Source organism: Aegilops tauschii, chromosome 5 (genome assembly GCF_002575655.3).
Source record: "Aegilops tauschii subsp. strangulata cultivar AL8/78 chromosome 5, Aet v6.0, whole genome shotgun sequence".
NCBI classification, from domain to species: Eukaryota; Viridiplantae; Streptophyta; class Magnoliopsida; order Poales; family Poaceae; genus Aegilops; species Aegilops tauschii.
In genome coordinates, this window is record NC_053039.3 from 93414689 (window position 1) to 93432572 (window position 17884).

The 17884-nt window shown below is 47.9% G+C and overlaps 1 protein-coding gene across 1 annotated transcript; it reads left to right on the forward strand.

Annotated features, from left to right (window-relative positions):
• Positions 1 to 12046: 12046 nt before the first annotated feature.
• On the forward strand, positions 12047 to 14960 carry LOC109783775 (uncharacterized). The gene is made up of 3 exons (XM_020342372.4): positions 12047 to 12660; positions 13187 to 13534; positions 13646 to 14960. Exons 1-3 carry the CDS (start codon positions 12247 to 12249, stop codon positions 14273 to 14275), a joined length of 1392 nt encoding a protein of 463 aa, XP_020197961.1. The 5' UTR covers positions 12047 to 12246; the 3' UTR covers positions 14276 to 14960.
• Positions 14961 to 17884: the final 2924 nt, after the last annotated feature.

Consider the following 17884-nt stretch of genomic DNA (forward strand, 5'->3'; position numbering starts at 1 on the left):
GCGTGCCCAGAGCTTGTTGTAAGTGATCCCAAAATTTAGAGACAAATTGAGTGCCTCAGTCGGATATTATAGTCTTTGGGACTCCATGCAGACAAACTATACGAGAGAGGTAAAGCTTGGCTAGCCTTTGTGTGGAGTAGGTCGTCTTTACGGGAATGAAATGGGCTACCTTGGTTAGCCTATCTGTTATGACCCATATGGCATCATTTCCGCGTTGAGATCGAGGTAGTCCGACGATGAAGTCCATCCCAATCTCATCCCACTTCCACTCAGGTATCCTGTTTGGCTGGAGTAGCCCTGCTAGCTTTTGATGCTCGGCTTTGATGCGTTGACATGAATCGCAACAAGCAATAAATGCGGCTATATCCCTTTTCATACCGTGCCACCAAAATCTTTCCTGAATGTCTTTGTACATTTTGGTTCCTCCAGGGTGGATCGAGTATGGGGCGGTGTGGCTCTCGGTTAGGATTTGTTGCTTGATTTCCTCAATGTTCGGGACGCAAAGTCTGTCCCCGTACCATAATATTCCTTCACTGTCTGTGACGAACTCTGAAGCCTTGCCAAGGCTCATTTTCCTCTTTATTCCTTCGATGCTGGGGTGCCCTTGCTGAGCCTTCTTGATTTGTTCCATTAGGGTGGGATGTATCTCCAGATTCGATACAGTGCCTTCAGAGACCAACACCATGCTGAGTTTAACGAACTCCTGCTGAAACTCAGGCCTCAAGTTTTGCGGACTGCTGTTGTCTGGGCTGGGGTTCCGACTAAGGGCATCTGCCACTACATTTGCTTTTCCTGGATGGTAGTGAATGCCGACATCATAGTCCTTGACCAATTCCAACCAGCGTCGTTGGCGTAAATTTAGCTCTGGCTGCGAGAAAATATATTTAAGGCTCTTATGGTCCGTATATATTTCACAACGATTTCCCAACAGAAAGTGTCTCCACTCCTTGAGTGCATGAATGACTGCGGCTAGCTCCAAGTCATGAGTTGGATAATTTTACTCATGCTTCCGTAGTTGCCTGGAAGCATACGCGACAACTTTGCCATCCTGCATTAGCACACATCCGAGGCCTTTCCGAGATGCGTCACAATATACTTCAAAACTCTTGTGTATGTCTGGCACAGTTAAGACCGGTGCGGTCGTTAGTTTCTTCTTGAGTTCTTGGAAGCTTTTCTCACATGCTTCCGTCCATACAAACTTCTTGTCCTTCTTGAGCAATTGTGTTATTGGTTTTGCCACAGTGGAGAATCCTTCTATAAATCTTCTGTAATATCCGGCCATTCCAAGGAAACTTCGCACATCTGTCACGTTGGCTGGTGGTTTCCAGTCCAGTATGGCTTTGACTTTTTCTGGGTCTACGGCCACGCCTTCTTGGGTTAATATATGGCCTAGGAAACCAACTTGCCTTAGCCAAAATTCACACTTGCTAAATTTGGCGTACAATTGATGTTTCCTTAATTCTCCCAGAACAATTCTGAGATGCTCAGCATGCTCTTCTGGTGTCCTTGAGTAAACCAGAATATCGTCAATGAACACCACTACAAATTTGTCCATGAATTTCATAAACACTTTGTTCATGAGGTGGACAAAATAGGCGGGGGCGTTCGTCGGTCCAAAAGGCATCACGGTGAACTCATATAATCCATATCTGGAAGTGAATGCTGTCTTAGGGATATCTTCTGTCCGTACTTTCAATTGATGATATCCCGATCTTAAATCAATTTTTGAGAACACCTTGGCTTGAGCGAGCTGGTCAAACAAGTCATTTATCCGTGGCATCGGATATTTGTTTTTGATGGTGACCATATTGAGAGCTCGGTAGTCTATACACAATCTCAGTGTCCCATCCTTTTTCTTGGCGAACAGCACTGGTGAACCCCATGGTGAGGAGCTGGCTCGAATAAAACCTTTGTCTAATAATTCCTTTATCTGTTTCTTCAACTCTACCAATTCTGAGGGTGCCATTCTATAAGGTTTCTTATAGATGGGAGTGGTTCCAGGTGCTAGCTCAATGCAGAACTCTATCTCTCGGTCTGGTGGCATGCCTGGTAGTTCTTCAGGAAATACGTCAGGAAACTCGCACGCCACTGGAACTTTTCTCAGTTCTGAAATGTCCACTTTGTTCAATTTTGGTTGCCGTGACCATGGTATTTCTTGAGCTGTAACCTTAATCGTCTTGCCGTGATGGTGAGTGAGAATCACGGTCCGATTGAAACAGTTAATAAATCCTTTGTTGGTGGTCAACCAGTCCATCCCTAGGATGACATCCAGTCCTTTATTTTCCAACACGATGAGGTTAGCATGAAACTGTAGTCCTTCGAACTCGTGATTGCTCCTTTGCAGTAACTCTGAGCGATCTGCTTATTCCCGGGGGACTTTATGATCATAGATTTTTCCAAGGGAAGTATCGGAAAACCATGTCGCAAAACAAAATTCTTCGAAACGAACGAATGGGAAGCTCCAGAATCAAACAAAACCATGGCAGGTACTGTGTTGACAGGGAACGTACCGAGCACGATGTCTGGGGCATTCTGCGCTTCTTCCCTGGTCACATGGTTCAGGTGACCCTACCTGTGGTTGTTGCTGGGGTTGAAGTTGTTTCGCTTGGGGGCTGGATTGTTCCCACCATTGTTTGGCTTGGGGGCCGAGTTCCTTGGCTTTGGGCACTGTTTGGCATAGTGCCCCTCTTCACCACAAGCGTAGCAAGTGACCCCTGGACGGTACGTGAAGTCCTTGTCCCTTGAATGGAACTGCCTGGTTGGCTTTAGATCAGTAGCCGTGGATTTCCTTGCTTCAGTCCTCGGGACCTCAGTCCTGCTTCGGTTGTTGCGAGCAAGAGTCGTCTTGTCCCTCTTTCGCTTACGGATATCCTCCAGGCTGCGGCGCTCATTCTCCAAGGTAATGGCCTTGTCAACCAGCGTTTTAAAATCCGGGAAAGTGTGCACGACTAGTTGGAATCTTAACGCCGGTGCCAGGCCGTCCAAGAATTTCTCCATCCTCTTGTTCTCAGTCATATGCTCGTCGTAGGCATAACGAGATAGCTGGGTAAACTGACCATTGTATTCTGTCACTGACATGCCTCTCTGCTTGAGGTCATCAAATTCTCTCTTCTTGATTTTTATGATGCTCCTGGGGATGTGTGCCCCACGAAAGCCTTCCTTGAACTCCTCCCAGGTGATGTTGTGTTCACTGGGATGCATGTGTAGGAAGTTCTCCCATCATGCTGCAGCTGCTCCAGTAAGGTAGTGGGGTGCATAAAGCACCTTCTCATGATCTGAACACTGCACAATAATTAGCTTCCTTTCGATATCACGAAGCCAATCATCGGCTTCAAGTGGCCTATCGGTATGAGCAAATGTTGGAGGGCGAGTTTTCTGTAATTCAGACAACTTGGAGTGTGGTTGATACGGCTCACGGTGGTTCCCCATATTGATGACGTGATTCATCATCTCTTGGTGCTGTTGCTGGCTCTGTTCGAAAAGACGGCATACTTGAGATAAGGCCGCTTCGCTGTCCTGTTGACTAGACTGTCCCTGAGTGAAATTGTTGCTGGTTTGTGTTCCATAAACTCCTTCTGGCTGATTGGGCATGGAACGAGTCCACGGACGAGACATTTTCCACTCTGGGGTATTATTTAGCAAAACTCATAAGAAGAACTGTGTCGCACAAGGAAAATCTTGCAAAGGCAAAAAAATTAAAAGACCTCAAGATTTTTCAAGAAAACATAAACGATTTTGCTCGGAGAAATGACTGCTTGAACACAAATCTTACACGCGAAACGCAAACGTACGATACAGCACTCAGGATGTGCGTACACATTCCTGACATGTTATTAAAGCTAGCACAGCTCTCCGGAAAGCAGCGTACACAACTACTACAAGCATAAGCACATGAAACACAACACACATGCAGACATAACGCGCGGCTACTCGGCGCACTCAGTCGGAGATGGTGACGATGTCCTTTCCCTTGCCGAGGGCAAGACTCAGCGGTGCAGGATAATCAACCTCCACCTCCTCTCTAGCAGGCTCCAGGCGCGTAGCACTGCGCTGCGGTGATGGCATGGGAGCGACAGGCGGCAGTGCGGGTGCGGCAGGCGGTGCAGCTCTGACTGGAGTAGGAGCGATGACTCGGTCGAACTCCTCAGTGGTAGGCAGACGGCGAGCAGTGGCCAAAATGGCCGGTGCATAAGATGCTGAGGATGAGACGAATGTTAGAGGCGGTGTCGTGTGGAGAAGCTCCTTCCTGCTGGCAGGACCGCCCCGGACTAAGTCCATGCGGGCAGCCACAAGATCGTCCACGAGGTTGTCGAAAGATTCTTCCAGAGCCTTGAGGTACTCCACAACCATCGCGATGGCTTCATCTCGCTCTCCCCTATGGCAGGCGAATGCATAGTGACAAGTATATGGCACATGGCATGGGAGGTAGCGGTAGCGACGAGTCTTCATCATAGGAAGAATGTCCCGAAGGCGAGCTATCGCCTCACGGGCAGCCATCTTCATGGCATGCCTCTCCGTAGGCATGGCCCTTCCCACAAAACGGAAGTGGCGAGACGCAGAACGTCCTCCCTTGAATTGCACCACGGCCTGGTGCATAGACACGTCGTCGCTGAGCTTGTGCTGATAAAGCGTGAACTCCGGACGAGTTGCTAGCCCGATCGCGAGCTTGGTGATGGAGACGAGGAGTTTGACAAACCCCTCGGGCACGTTAGTGAACACCCGAGTCTCGCAGTTGCTGCCAGCCATCTACAAAAGTAGGCAAAAATTCTGAGTAGTCATGTCATAAATTTATGATGACCAACAGAAAATAGCTACATTTGCAAAATGCTGAAAAAGCACAAAAGACGCTAATAACCGATTAGCGATCGCACCTAATGGCTTCCTACAGTCAGCCTGGCTCTGGTACCAAGCTTGTCACGGCCGGTTTTCCAATAAAAATATTTATTGAGAGACCGATCCCTTTTACGGACCAGTAAAGAAGAATTCCTTCTTACTGGTAGACAAAATCTTGATCACAGAAGAAAAATACCAGGAGTACTGAATATAATACAAAGTTGAGCGGAGACTGCTCAACAATTTATTACAAATACGCCAATAATACATAGAGGCGGATAGGGTGGCAAATCTACTGACTCACGATAATAGCGGTGATGGAAATATCACAGCAAAGTGGGTGATATGACTCCTGAAAACTAACAGCTCTTCGAGCGTCGGAGTGAGGCTCGAGGAGACTTATTGCGGGTGGCGGAAGCGTATATGATACAAGTGACCAATATCCAGGATCGCACGGGACTGACTGGGATTCCTCTAGGCGTCGGACTCACTATCATACTCTTCATCCATGAGATCGCCTTCGTCAACATCTGGCCAAATCAACAAGCCAGGTGAGTACTATGAAAGTACTCGCAAGACAGTTCGGACATAAGATATAACAAATGTAGACATGATGCATATGAACAGAATAACAAGTGCACTCAGGCAACGGAATAATCATGCACGGGAAGAATAAAGAGAAGTCGGGCGGTAGTCCTCCCGAAATCCTAAAATAAATACTGAGGGCCAAACGAGTGTCTGAAAGACTCCTCGAGAGGAAAATACAAGAATAATAATGCCGCAGTCGGGCGTCAAGGCGACACCACATAAAGGGCTTATAATAGAATATAAAAGACAGTGCGTGCCACAGTCGGACGTCTGAGCGACATCACATAAAGGGCTTATATCAAAAGAATAAATAACAGTGCATGCCACAGTCGGACGTCTGAGCGACATCACATAAAGGGCTTATATCAAAAGAATAAATAACAGTGCATGCCACAGTCGGACGTCTGAGCGACATCACATAAAGGGCTTATATCAAAAGAATAAATAACAGTGCATGCCACAGTCGGACATCTGAGCGACATCACATAAAGGGCTTCATAACTTAATATCTCAGTAGCTCAAGAATTTAAATCATATCAAGGGAATAATCAGGCATGAGATAACAATAGGGGTTAGTCCATCCACAGGAATAACGTTCAACCAAGTCTACCACTCAAGTTTGTTCTCCGGGGATTTTACCACGAGGATTGACATAGATATGGGTATACTGGCCATGGTCCTTGACCATAGATACGATGACTCGGAAGGATTTGACTCTGCAGAGGTTGTACTTTAACCACAGCCAACGGATTTCAGTAGTCACGGGGGACTAGTTCCGTTTACGGTGTTTTGGAAGAAACACATCAAACCAGTACACACCCATTCAACATTCCGAAGCCAGGAATCACCCTCGGCAACGTTCAAGATAAACTTTAAGACGGGGAGGCTACAACCTCGCGTAGCATGGGATCAAATTTATATACGCACGCTCTAAGGGGTGCCCCCCTCTCGGTCCCAACCGGAAACACCCATGCCCCCTGACCGGATGACTGGCTTTAATCCAGGGCCATGGAACCCTCATCCCGGCCCCTCTATTTGGTGTGTACACGGAAAGAGGTTACCAACTTACTAAACCGTATTCTTGGCAGAAAACATGTGGCGGCACGGAAAAGGGAAGAACGATAACGTGACTCTGTCCACGTTAACGTCGGAGTTTATTGGATATCGTAAGGCTGGCATGCTACAACAATACCACCTTACTGCCTTTCATGTCACCACATGACTAGGCCATCTCTCATTAGAGATCACAGTAACTTTGGAGCACACGGATAGTTGCCTTACACGCAACGAGATACTCACCGATGCTCATATGCCATGCACAAACTATTCAAGCAAACATGCAAAACACCCGTCATATCAAAGGTTCAAACATGCTTGCCTGGTTCGGAGAAGTTGGAGTCTAGCTCGGCGAAGTTCGCGGCTCCGTCACCTCTTCCGGAACCTACGGTATAGCGAAAACGTATACTAACGTGAAAATCAACGCGTGTATAAAAGTTGTCCCAAATTTTTTCCAAATAAATCCTATAAAAAACTAGACAAAAATATAAGACTGTCAGAAAAAGAATCACTCAAAAATCACTTTTTATTAAAAAGTTATAAGTGTTTTAGTCCAGGGACTAATCTGTGATGAAACAGAAAAGATCCAGGGACTTAACTGAGAAAACAGAAAACGCTTCGGAAAGAAACGCGCCAGCTCAAAGGGAAAACGTATTTGCCCGAAGGCGCCAACAGAAAACGTTTCGAGGGAGAAAAGAATAGAGGCTGACAGGGGGGGTCCACATGTCAGGTTTAAAAAAAGGTCGCCGGCGCCCGAAGACTGCGGTGGCCGCCGGCGTCGAACCACGGCGAGGCAGGGAGATCGGAGTGTACCAAGAGCTTCAGCGTGTCTTTCCGCATCGGTGGGTGGTGGACTCGACCGACGGAGAGCACCGCGTCGACGGCGACACTTTCTCCGGCGGACGGCGGCTCGGGCGATGGTGGAGAACTCCGGTGGGTGCTGCAAACTTCGAATTGAAGCGCGGGTTAGGAGAGTGGATGCAATAGAGAGCTACTGGCAGGAGTTGGGGGTTAGAGGTGCACGCACGGGAGCGAATCGAGCTGGATCCCGTGGCGGGTCGCGGCGGCCGGAGTTGGGGAAGGAAGCTCTCCCGTGGCTCTACCAGAGGCTTGGTGTGGTCTAGGCGGAGTGCAGAGATGGTGTGGGTTCGAGTTGAAGCTCGGGGCCTCTATTTATAGGCGGATCAAGGGGGTGGCCGTGAACGGGATCGCTCCGGCGAGCAATTACGGCGAGGCAGTGGCTTGGCAGGGAGCATAAGTGGCCCGGCAGCATCAGTGAGGTGTACTGGTGCCGTTCCCCCGCTAATCTTCGTCGGTCTTGGCGTAATGGCGCCGGTCCTCGACGGGGTGACCGTACGGGCACGGCGGCGGCAGAGAGCGCGCTCCGTGCCTAGCGGTTCACGACGAGGGTGGCAGCGCGCACTGGGGAGTGGGTGGCCACGCGGCGGCCTCCGGTGGCTTGGGCGGCGCTGGGTGGCGCCGTCTACGCTGCGCTCCTCTCTGGCGGCCGCAAAGCCGCCGCTGTCGTCGCTCACGGGGAGGCGCACCACCTCCTGCTCGTCGCCGACGTCCGCAAGGCTCCAGGGGATCGTGCGGCGCAGGAACAAGGGGGAGGGGACGGGGAGCAAGGCGACGTCGGGGCACTGGCGAGATCGACAACGGACACTGAAGAAACGACAGTAGTTTCAGACACTGTTAACTGAAATTGACTGAACATTATAGAAACAATGTCCAGCAAGTGCTCGATGAAATGATTTGGTAAGCAGAAAAAAATTTCTGGAGCTGGGACTTGGTGAGGTGACCTCTCAATGCACCCAGAGGCTGCCTGATTTTTCTCAGATTTTTAGGAGAAGGATTTGAATGAATTTCATCAAATTTGGCAAAACTGGTCCAAATTTGCAGCAAGTGTAGTTTGAAAAATTTGAACTGGAGACCAGTGGATCTTCATGGATCTTGGTTGAGGGTTCAAAAGACTAGCTAGGGAAATTGGTTTGGAGACAAAACTCAAAGCAAAAAGGGTAGCTCCTTTGTAAATCTCCAAGGATCAAGATAGAAGGCAGAAATTGTTTTTGATGGGAGTTAAATGGAAAAGAAAATTTGGGGAGGTTCAAACTGCTGGATTTGATGTGTATCATGATCCAAAGATGGGGAATGGGTTATGGTAGTGGATTTCCACTTGGGTCATGGCAAGAGGAATATTTGAAAAGAGGAGAAGATCACTTCAAAATGCCATAGGGCTATTTAAATTATTTTCCAAAAGGAAATTTTTTTCCAAGTGAAAGGCATTTGGTTTTGAGTCCAAATAAAAAGGAAAAACCTCCAAGACCAAGATCAAGCCTTGGGTGAATCCAAATAAAACACTTGCCATAAAAGAAAGTTTTTGAGAGGGTGGGTTCTTTAAAAGAAAGATTTTAATACCCTCCTCAAATAAAAATAAAAGTTTGAAAAATCCAATTAAAATTTTTGGGTGTCACAACACCTACCCCCTTAGGAAAAATCTCGTCCTCGAGATTTCTGCTGATCCTCAAATAGATATGGGTACTCTGCCTGAAGAAAATCTTCCCTTTCCCATGTAGCTTCATCCTCGGTGTGGTTGCTCCACTGAACTTTGAAAAATCAAAGCCACTTCATTCATCCGGCTTTGATTCGATGGTTCACATCTTCATCAATACCCCCATCCCCCTGCAGCATTAACCCCAAATACCGAAAGTTGTCCTTCTAGGGAACCACCTGGCCATCAAGGCTAACCTCCTCCTCCTCACACCTAGTAGTACTGAAACCGCACATCATGTACTCGGTTTTAGTTCTACTAAGCCTAAGCCCTTTCGATTCCAAGGTTTGTCTCCATAACTCTAACTTCCTATTTACCCTTGTCCGACTATCGTCAACTTGCACCACATCATTCGCAAAGAGCATACACCATGGTATATCTCCTTGTATATCCCTTGTGACCTCATCCATCACCAATGCAAAGTTGTCGACACACCACTATATGCATGAAATTAAAGATGAACTGCAAAGTGAAAGTTAGCTCCCACACACCTGTTAATTTGTCACTAACATAGGGGGTGTTTGGTTCAGAAGTCCTAGGACTTTTTCTAGTCACAGGGACTAATCAAAAAAGACTCTCTAGTAGAGTCTTTTTCTAGTCCCTGTAGAAAAAGTCCCTCCCGTTTGGTTCCTAGGGACTTTTCAAGGACTTTTTCTAGTTTCTGGGACTAAAAAATCCCTGAACCAAACACCCCCATAATTTTCTACTGGTTCTATCATGTTCCATTCACTATAATTAATATCACAATGACAAACATGGTCGTCAACTAAACAACAACAACAACAACAACAACAACAACAAAGCCTTTAGTCCCAAACAAGTTGGGGTAGGCTAGAAGTGAAACCCATAAGATCTCGCAACCATGGTCGCCAACTGAATGTTATAATAATTTATATGAAGTCTACAGAAAAAGCACATGAAAAATACATTGCAGGTTCTTATGAATGATTTTCTACATATTTGCTGGATCAACTGTACAGAATAAATTATTTAATGAACCCAACGATCTCAAGTAGTATTTGATATTAATTTACGCTGATCTCTCAGTAATGTAGTCACACCCTTGTTTTCGTAAACAAATGCCCCAAAACAAGCTAGGTCATCACCCCACCAAAAAAATATCGCTGTTAACGGAGATTCCAACCCAACTAGGTCATCATGCCATTAATGGGGAGTGATTAGTTGACATCACCATCCAAACATGCTAATCAACACACCTCGATCGCACGCCGCGCGACCTGCTTCATGGAGATTGTCCTCACGGCTAAGCATCACACCATCTCTATAAATAAAAATAAATAAATCGCTTCATATAGTTAATCACACACCACGCGTGCCATCGCGAATTCCGCAAAACCGAATACAATATCGCCTAGTGCAGTACGAATATAATCTTACAAAATCGATTAAGAATTCCAGCTGGCACCGCGTGCGGTCGGTCGAGCTCCACCGCGCAGACAGCCGGGCCCACATGTCAGCTGAGAAACCGCTGCGGCTTTGACGAATTTAGTTTTGTTTGCACATATTCCCAAGCCTCTAAAAATATAAGGTGGTGCCTTTCAAACGGTCGGAACTGAAGTTCTTAGAAGCATGGTCACATATGGCCTCGTGTAATTTTTGTACTACTATTCTGCTCTTCACTGATCAGTTGATTATTAAGGAAAATACACCAGTTGCTGCTATCTAGGAGTATTTAACTAGTCACTGTGATTAGTAGCTTAATTTGACTTTACCAACTGATTCTATAATATCTAAGCACAATATTTTTTAGTTTGGGTAAGATGCACGAAGCTGCGTTATCAGTTTATTTAGAACCGCAAATCCGGCCGTGTCGGCGGCGAAACCGTACCATGAATTTCGGGAAAGAGCAAGAGGAACAAGATCACGATCATGGAGCCCTTTTAGCTTTGGGTGATTAGTGTGGAGCAAAGCCAATTAGTGCTGCCACCTTAACCTTAATAAAGCTAGCTAAAGCACGCTTTGAATGTAATCTAAGCAAGTAGGATTAGGAGTGGCTACACGGTCCATCCGGGGTAGGGTATGGTATGCCTGCGATGCGTGCCACGTGAGCACAGTACACACGTAACGGCAGGCTGGCTCGTTGTCCGTTTTCCCAAACCTGCGAAGCTTCGCGCCATGACGGCGTGCCATGGGCTCACGTGGGGACCATGTGTCAGCGATGGACAGTGCCAGTGGATGCGCTCACCTCGCCAGCGAGTAGTAGTAGGTGAAGCATTTTTCTCCTCCTCGCAAAGGAAAAAAAAAGCTTTCCCTTTTTCTTTCCTTGTTTTTCCTTTTAGGTTTTTTCAATTATGCATAGCATAAGAATTGTTGCTGTTGCTATATGAGGAAAAGGAAATGTGAATCCAATATTGCATCACTTTCTATGAATGAAAAGGAAGAGTGAGAGGTAATCTGTGTGTCCTTTGTATGGCACTGGCTCTTTGTACACACTATGGTCTATGGCGATGCACATTGAGAACCCAACCACATCTTCTGAATTAGGTGCTTACAATAAAAAACATTGTTCTTATCATATTATGATTTTTGTTTCCATTTACTTTTTATATGAAAAGAGACGTGACTCATACAACTTAAGTTGTGGTGTACGACCGGTTATTACGGCTTTAAGTTGCTACGAAAACGTATGCAGACAAACATGCGGAATAAACTCCAACTTGTAAAGCACGCTAATGGTCTAGCTTACACGACATGCATTCAATTAAACAAAGCAACAACATTTCAAAAGAAAAAAAAAAGCAACAGAGCGGCTCTTGCAAACACCATTACAGAAAACATCAAAATAAAATTAGATCTACTAAAGAAAAATCCTGATGTATCACTCAAAAATATTACAGTACAAAGAAAATCCCTGAAGTTTTACTTAAAAATCAGAATTTCTGAACATTCCAACATGGCACAGAGAGAGTAGCGGAGGGTAAGCTCACCATGGCGGTAACCCTAGCCAGCCGCCCAGTGTGATAACCGCCCCGCGCAGTCCAGTCCTAGTCGCTCAGGAGGTCACACACTCGGCGCTGCGCCTCCAGTCTGCTCCCAGCCTTTTTCCGGCCCAGCCCCCTCGCGTTCGTTTATATTCGCACCCCACCCCACTACTCCCTCTCTTTGTCGCCAACACAAGCTACACACTGGCCTGAGGCTTTGTCTCGCGAAGGCGCTCGTGGTCTCGGGTAATCGCGACAACGTCCCTGCCACCGGCCATGGACAAGAAGCAGGGCTTCTTCTCGGCGCTGCGGGAGGAGGTGGCCCGCGGGCTGTCGCCGGCGCGGGCGCGGCGGAGGGCCGAGGAGGTGGCGGCGGCGAAGGCGGCACTGCGGTACGCGGGGGGCGGCGGCGGGGAGGCGCTCGCGCCGCTCATGGAGGGCCCGGATCCGGAGGAGGCCGGCGGCGGCGAGGGCGCCGGGCGCGCGCGGAGGGACGGGTGGGGCCGCTGGGTCCGCGGCCAGCTCGCGCGCGCGCCGTCGTCCGGGCCGGTGGCCTCCGCAGGAGGCGCCGGCGCGGCGAGGCGGAACGACTTGAGGATGCTGCTCGGGGTCATGGGCGCGGCGCTCGCGCCCGTGCATGTCTGCGCCGCCGAGCCGCTCCCGCACCTCAGCATCAAGGACACCCCCATTGTAAGCGCTCGCTGGTGCTCCCTTCTCTCTGCTTGCTTCTTCTTGCTCTAGATTGAGTTCGCTCCAGTGCTCTCGTGAGTACAAATCTTTCTGTCCATTAGAAGATTTGATTTATTGATTGCTACAGCCAACTCCTTTTGGCTGGAATTAGTAGTACTTTTTTGTTCTCTTATATAAGTTCTTATTAAATTGGAGAAACTGTTCTTTGACGTTTTCCCTGAAATGTGTTCCAGAAACTTGTTGGTTTGTTAGGGGAAACACTGTATAAAAATGAGTTGCTGATGTGATGTGTTCAGCAAGGGTTCATATTATTTGCTCCAAAATTGGCATCTGAACATATTGCCACTCTAAAAGGGAAAAATGGCTTTCCTTGTATGATACAGTAGACCCCTTTAACAGATAATGTGTATTTGCTGTAAAAAGAAAGATTAACCTTAAAGCTGAATGAGCTACTTGCAGTGAAAAATGGCTCTTTACCATAGCTTTATAGCTGTTTAACAGCGAGGTATTGATCTGGTCTATGCAGGAGACTTCGTCGGCGCAGTACATTCTGCAGCAGTATCTGGCTGCCTCCGGCGGGCAGAAGCTCCTCTCCTCAATCCGCAACTCGTATGCCATGGGGAAGGTGCGCATGGTGGCTACTGAGTGCGAGACAGCAGGCCGTGTCGTGAGGAACCGCATGGCGGCGCGCTGTGCTGAGCCTGGCCGCTTCGTGCTGTGGCAGATGGCTCCCGAGATGTGGTACATTGAGCTGGCTGTTGGTGGGAGCAAGGTGCACGCCGGATGCAACGGCAAGCTCGTCTGGCGCCACACCCCATGGCTTGGTGCACATTCTGCCAAGGGGCCTGTCCGCCCTCTCCGCCGCTCGCTTCAGGTACAACGCCAGCACCATTTTCACCATCTTTAGGTGGTCTTTTCTCAGTTCGTCTACACACTACAGTGCACGAAAACGGAGTCTGAAGATTATTTTTCCTTTTCTCTCCAGGGTCTGGATCCTTTGACCACAGCAAGCATGTTTGCTGGTGCACGCTGCATTGGAGAGAGGAAGGTGAATGGGGACGATTGCTTCATTCTGAAGCTGTGTGCTGATCCTGAGACGCTAAGAGCACGCAGCGAGGGGCTCGCGGAGATCATCCGGCATGTCCTCTTTGGGTACTTCAGCCAGAAGACCGGGCTTCTTGTCCACCTCGAAGATTCCCACCTCACTCGAATTCAGTCCACAACCGGAGGTGATGCGGTTTACTGGGAGACTACCATCAATTCATTCATCGAGGACTACCGGCCAGTGGAGGGGATAATGATTGCACATGCTGGGCGCTCGGCCGTGACCCTCTTCCGTTTCGGAGAGGTTGCCATGAGCCACACCAAGACTCGCATGGAGGAGGCATGGAGCATCGAGGAGGTCGCGTTCAATGTTCCCGGTCTCTCCATGGACTGCTTCATCCCACCCACCGATATCAAGTCTGGATCCATCAGTGAGACCGTGGAGCTTCCGCAGAGTGGGAAGAGCAAGGCCGGTGGTCTTCTCCCGTGCCATGGTGCCAAGGTTGCTGCTCTAGAGAAGGCCGATGATAATGTTGCGTGGAGCGGAGCCCTGCAGCGAGATTGCAAGTGATTTCCTGGTCTGTTCATACTGCTGCTTGCAGTGCTACTGACTCATTTTGATGAATGTAGGGTAGAAAAAGAAGGGCTAAAGGAGGATTTGGATCTTTGAAATTCCAAATGTCCCCTGTAAATAGGGAAGGTCAAGCAGTCACATGGTCTCCCTCTTCCATATCCCTGACCCTGAGGAGAGGCCCTGTGTGAAGAATCCTTTCTGATCTCATTCAGAGATAATGGTGTAGTAGGTAGTCTTTCTTGGTTTTTTTTTGCCAGTGCCTGTGGAAGAAGAACCAGGGGTGTTCTCCTCCATCCATCCAACCACATGATTAACCATCATGGTGGTGGTGCTGCTCTTTCCGTGGTAGCAATACTAATTATCAGAGGCCAGCGAGGAAGAAGGACTTCTTCGTCGGCAGCCGAGAGTGATTTCGTCGTTCCTAATTAGCGGTCCAGTGTGCTTTGGTTTGTGATAGTCTCTGGTCAAACTAACTTTTAGGGGAGACTGGAAGGTCCAGAGTGGTTGTTGCTCTTATTTTAATAGTGTTCCATATCATGGGTCCGTCGGTCTAGCTGTTTTTTTTCCTCCCTTTCTCCTTCACACATCTCTCTTTATTTAGTATGAGATGGTGATTGTATTTTACAGGAGCTGCTGATGTATGCCAAAAACTTCTATGAATGGATTGAGGTGTTTTTCCGTTTGTGCACCCCTTCAACCCCACTTTTACTATACATGCTGAAGTGCTGGTGACATTTAGCTTTGTGATGTGCCATATTGTTAGTACCATAATGCAGCATCAGTGTGGCTTTTGCCCCCTTCCTGCACTCCGCTTTAGCTTGCAGCATGTTGGGGGCCATGATTCGTTAACATGATGGTATTGGTGCCCATGTGCTTCGCCTCAGCTTCTGTACTGTATACAAGTATTATTTCTTTCTTTTTAAGGTGGAATTAGCTTTGCCTCTTGTGTTATCTCTTGCTTTCTCCTCCACTCCATAGATGCTTCAGCATCATGCTACTACGCCTCATCATGGCATGGCCATTGATTATTTGGTCGTCCTCCATCGTCTTGCTTCCTGTACAATAGGGCTATCGGGGCTTTGTTTTCTCCTTGGGAAGATGGGACCAATACTCTAGCCAAGACCAAAGGACAAAGGAAGAGGTTAAATTGCTCATGTGGTGTATATTCCAACGTGTATGGCCCACTTGTCAACCTCACATGCAACGGCATTCTCCGATTCGTAAATCTTGCGGTGGTCCCGAGCTAATTTTCTTGAGAGAGAAGGTTGAAAACTTGACCCGTTGCTCTCTATTCTATAGCATCCCCAACGGCTCGTCTGGAGGGTTGTCTGCATGAGGCAAAAAACACGCTCCAACAGATTGTCTATAAAAAAATACAGCTTGATGTTCTCTCAATATCAGTTGTCATTCTTTAAAAGCATCTCCAACAGATGATGTAAAATTGCTAACATGCCCAAAAGACTGCAATTTAGGACACTATGAGCAGAAAACTTTGTTCCAACAGATGTCTTATTTACAAACGGTGATGAAATTTTTTGGGCGGTCCAAATTTTTTAGCCTAAAGTGCTATAAATTGCAGCACTTCTTGCGGCTAGGAACCCAACTGCCACGCTAAAACTTCCACCCACCCGATTCCGGCTGATTCTCGCCGTCGGTCGCCACCGCCACACTTTGGCGACGCCTCCTAGCCACCCTGCAACTCGTTCCCGTCAGCCGTGACAACCGCCGCGACCCCCTCCGCCGAAGCGGAAGCTCGAAACACTACCACCGATTTCGGTCGTTCCTCTGCCCCTCCAATGCCCGAGAGGGTCGCCCCACCCACCATCGTCAACCCCGTTCGGAACTCTTGGCAGGGCTGGCGTGCCGCAACGCCTCTGTCGAAGTAGGTCGCACCCTCAGCTCTTGGTCCCTTTTGACTCCTGCCCTAGGCGGCCCAGCGACCGTCTCAGCCCCGACAACCCCTGTCGGCTGAATCGAGCTTGGCTCCCAGATCCGCCTCCTAACCTTCCCACTGTTGGATCTCATGTTTCAATTACTTTCTAATTTTTTAGGCACTAGTTTCTGGGTATCTGAAAAAGCCAACAAATCTTGATTCCCAAAAACCTCTCTCCTACCCTATAATCACTCTTACGTCACCAAATATATAACTGCCGGAAAATTGAAAGATTTTAAGAGGAAAAGAGACCACTGTCTATATGAAAATTTAGACAACCAGATTTAGACCATCTGCTGCTGGAGATGCTCTTAACCATCGGCTCAAATTGTTTGCAAAAACCAGTTGCATCCTGTTCAGACCCGAAGAAAAAACAATTATATCTCCCAATCTGAAGTGATGCAGGCATGACGGAAGAGGATCAAAGACGCATGGATCCAGCAGCTTTTGGCGTGTTGTTGCGGTCGAAGGACCACACACCCCCGTCCGTCCGTAGGAGCACTCGAAGGTTAGTTGGTTGGTTGTTTGGGACAGAGACCGCTTTTAGACTTGACTTTGAACAGCGAACCCCAATCACTCACACAATGGGTGGCGGTAGGGCACCCCAAACGCATTACACATGCAAATGCAAACGCAAATGCAGTGCACTGCTCTACCACCTCTCTCTCTTTTTTGACCTGGTGGATAAAGCCTAAAGGCATGCCATGCAGGGTTGTTTTGATCAGGAAAGACTAGGAGAAAAAGTTGTTGCCACCTTTACCCCTCTAGTGCAATTGCAGGGTGCTTTGTTCAGTAACATATTCCGTTCCATTCCATCCGTCCATGGCATCTTTCTTCCTCACCGTACTGCATGCACATGCATGCTGCATTGCGCATTGCTGGTGAGAGGATAGAGAGAGATAAAGAGGGGATAGAAATTACCCTGTGGTACTTGAACCGGTTGGTCAGAGAACTTAGGCCCAGATCAAGAAATGCCCTGAGGTTAAAGGGCATTGATGGTTAAAATTAATTTTTAACTGGTAAAGCTGAATTATGCAGGCGTTTTGCTGTAAAGCGCAGGGGATGGCTGAATGAGTGACGAGCCCACGCAGAAAGTTGGGCCTGATCTTTGCAGGCCTGGGAGCGCCTCAGAGATATCATCGGAGACCGTGAGAGAAGACGTTGAATGAAGAAAAAAAGATTAGCTTGAGCGCTTGTATGATCTGGTCATGCATGAAACTCAACGTTGTGTAAGTGTCGATGTATCAGTACAAGAGAAGTCTGAGGGTTTGGAATCGGTACCAACTTTTTAGGGGGGATGATTGGTGAGTGGTGCGTGCATGAAGATCAACCGGCGGATCAAAACACGAATGAATTCGGTGCAAAACGAGGACCCGGAGGCTCTTTTGCAAACTGGATAGCACTAGCGTTGTGGAGGAGTAGCAAGCAGTATCCTATGCAAATGCAATGCAACCACCACTGTTGTAGGCATTGGATACTGCTAGGCCAGATCAACAGAATCCTTTTCGCCAATGCTCTTGCGCAAGGTACTTGTTTGGAATTGGATCCTCTTTAGGTTCGTATATGAGCGATAGCACTGGTCTACCATGCATCTCCTTTGCTGTGGTCGTATGTACAGGAGAAGATCATGGCGATGAGAAGATGAAACAGACAGGAGCGTTTGTTTTTTCTTG

Excerpts from the sequence above, each read along its gene's own strand:
- LOC109783775 (XM_020342372.4), top strand. The coding sequence starts at position 12,247 with ATGGACAAGAAGCAGGGCTTCTTCTCGGCGCTGCGGGAGGAGGTGGCC. Across the intron at positions 12,661-13,186 it reads GCATCAAGGACACCCCCATT|GAGACTTCGTCGGCGCAGTA; the intron begins GTAAGCGCTCGC and ends TGGTCTATGCAG. Across the intron at positions 13,535-13,645 it reads CTCTCCGCCGCTCGCTTCAG|GGTCTGGATCCTTTGACCAC; the intron begins GTACAACGCCAG and ends TTTTCTCTCCAG.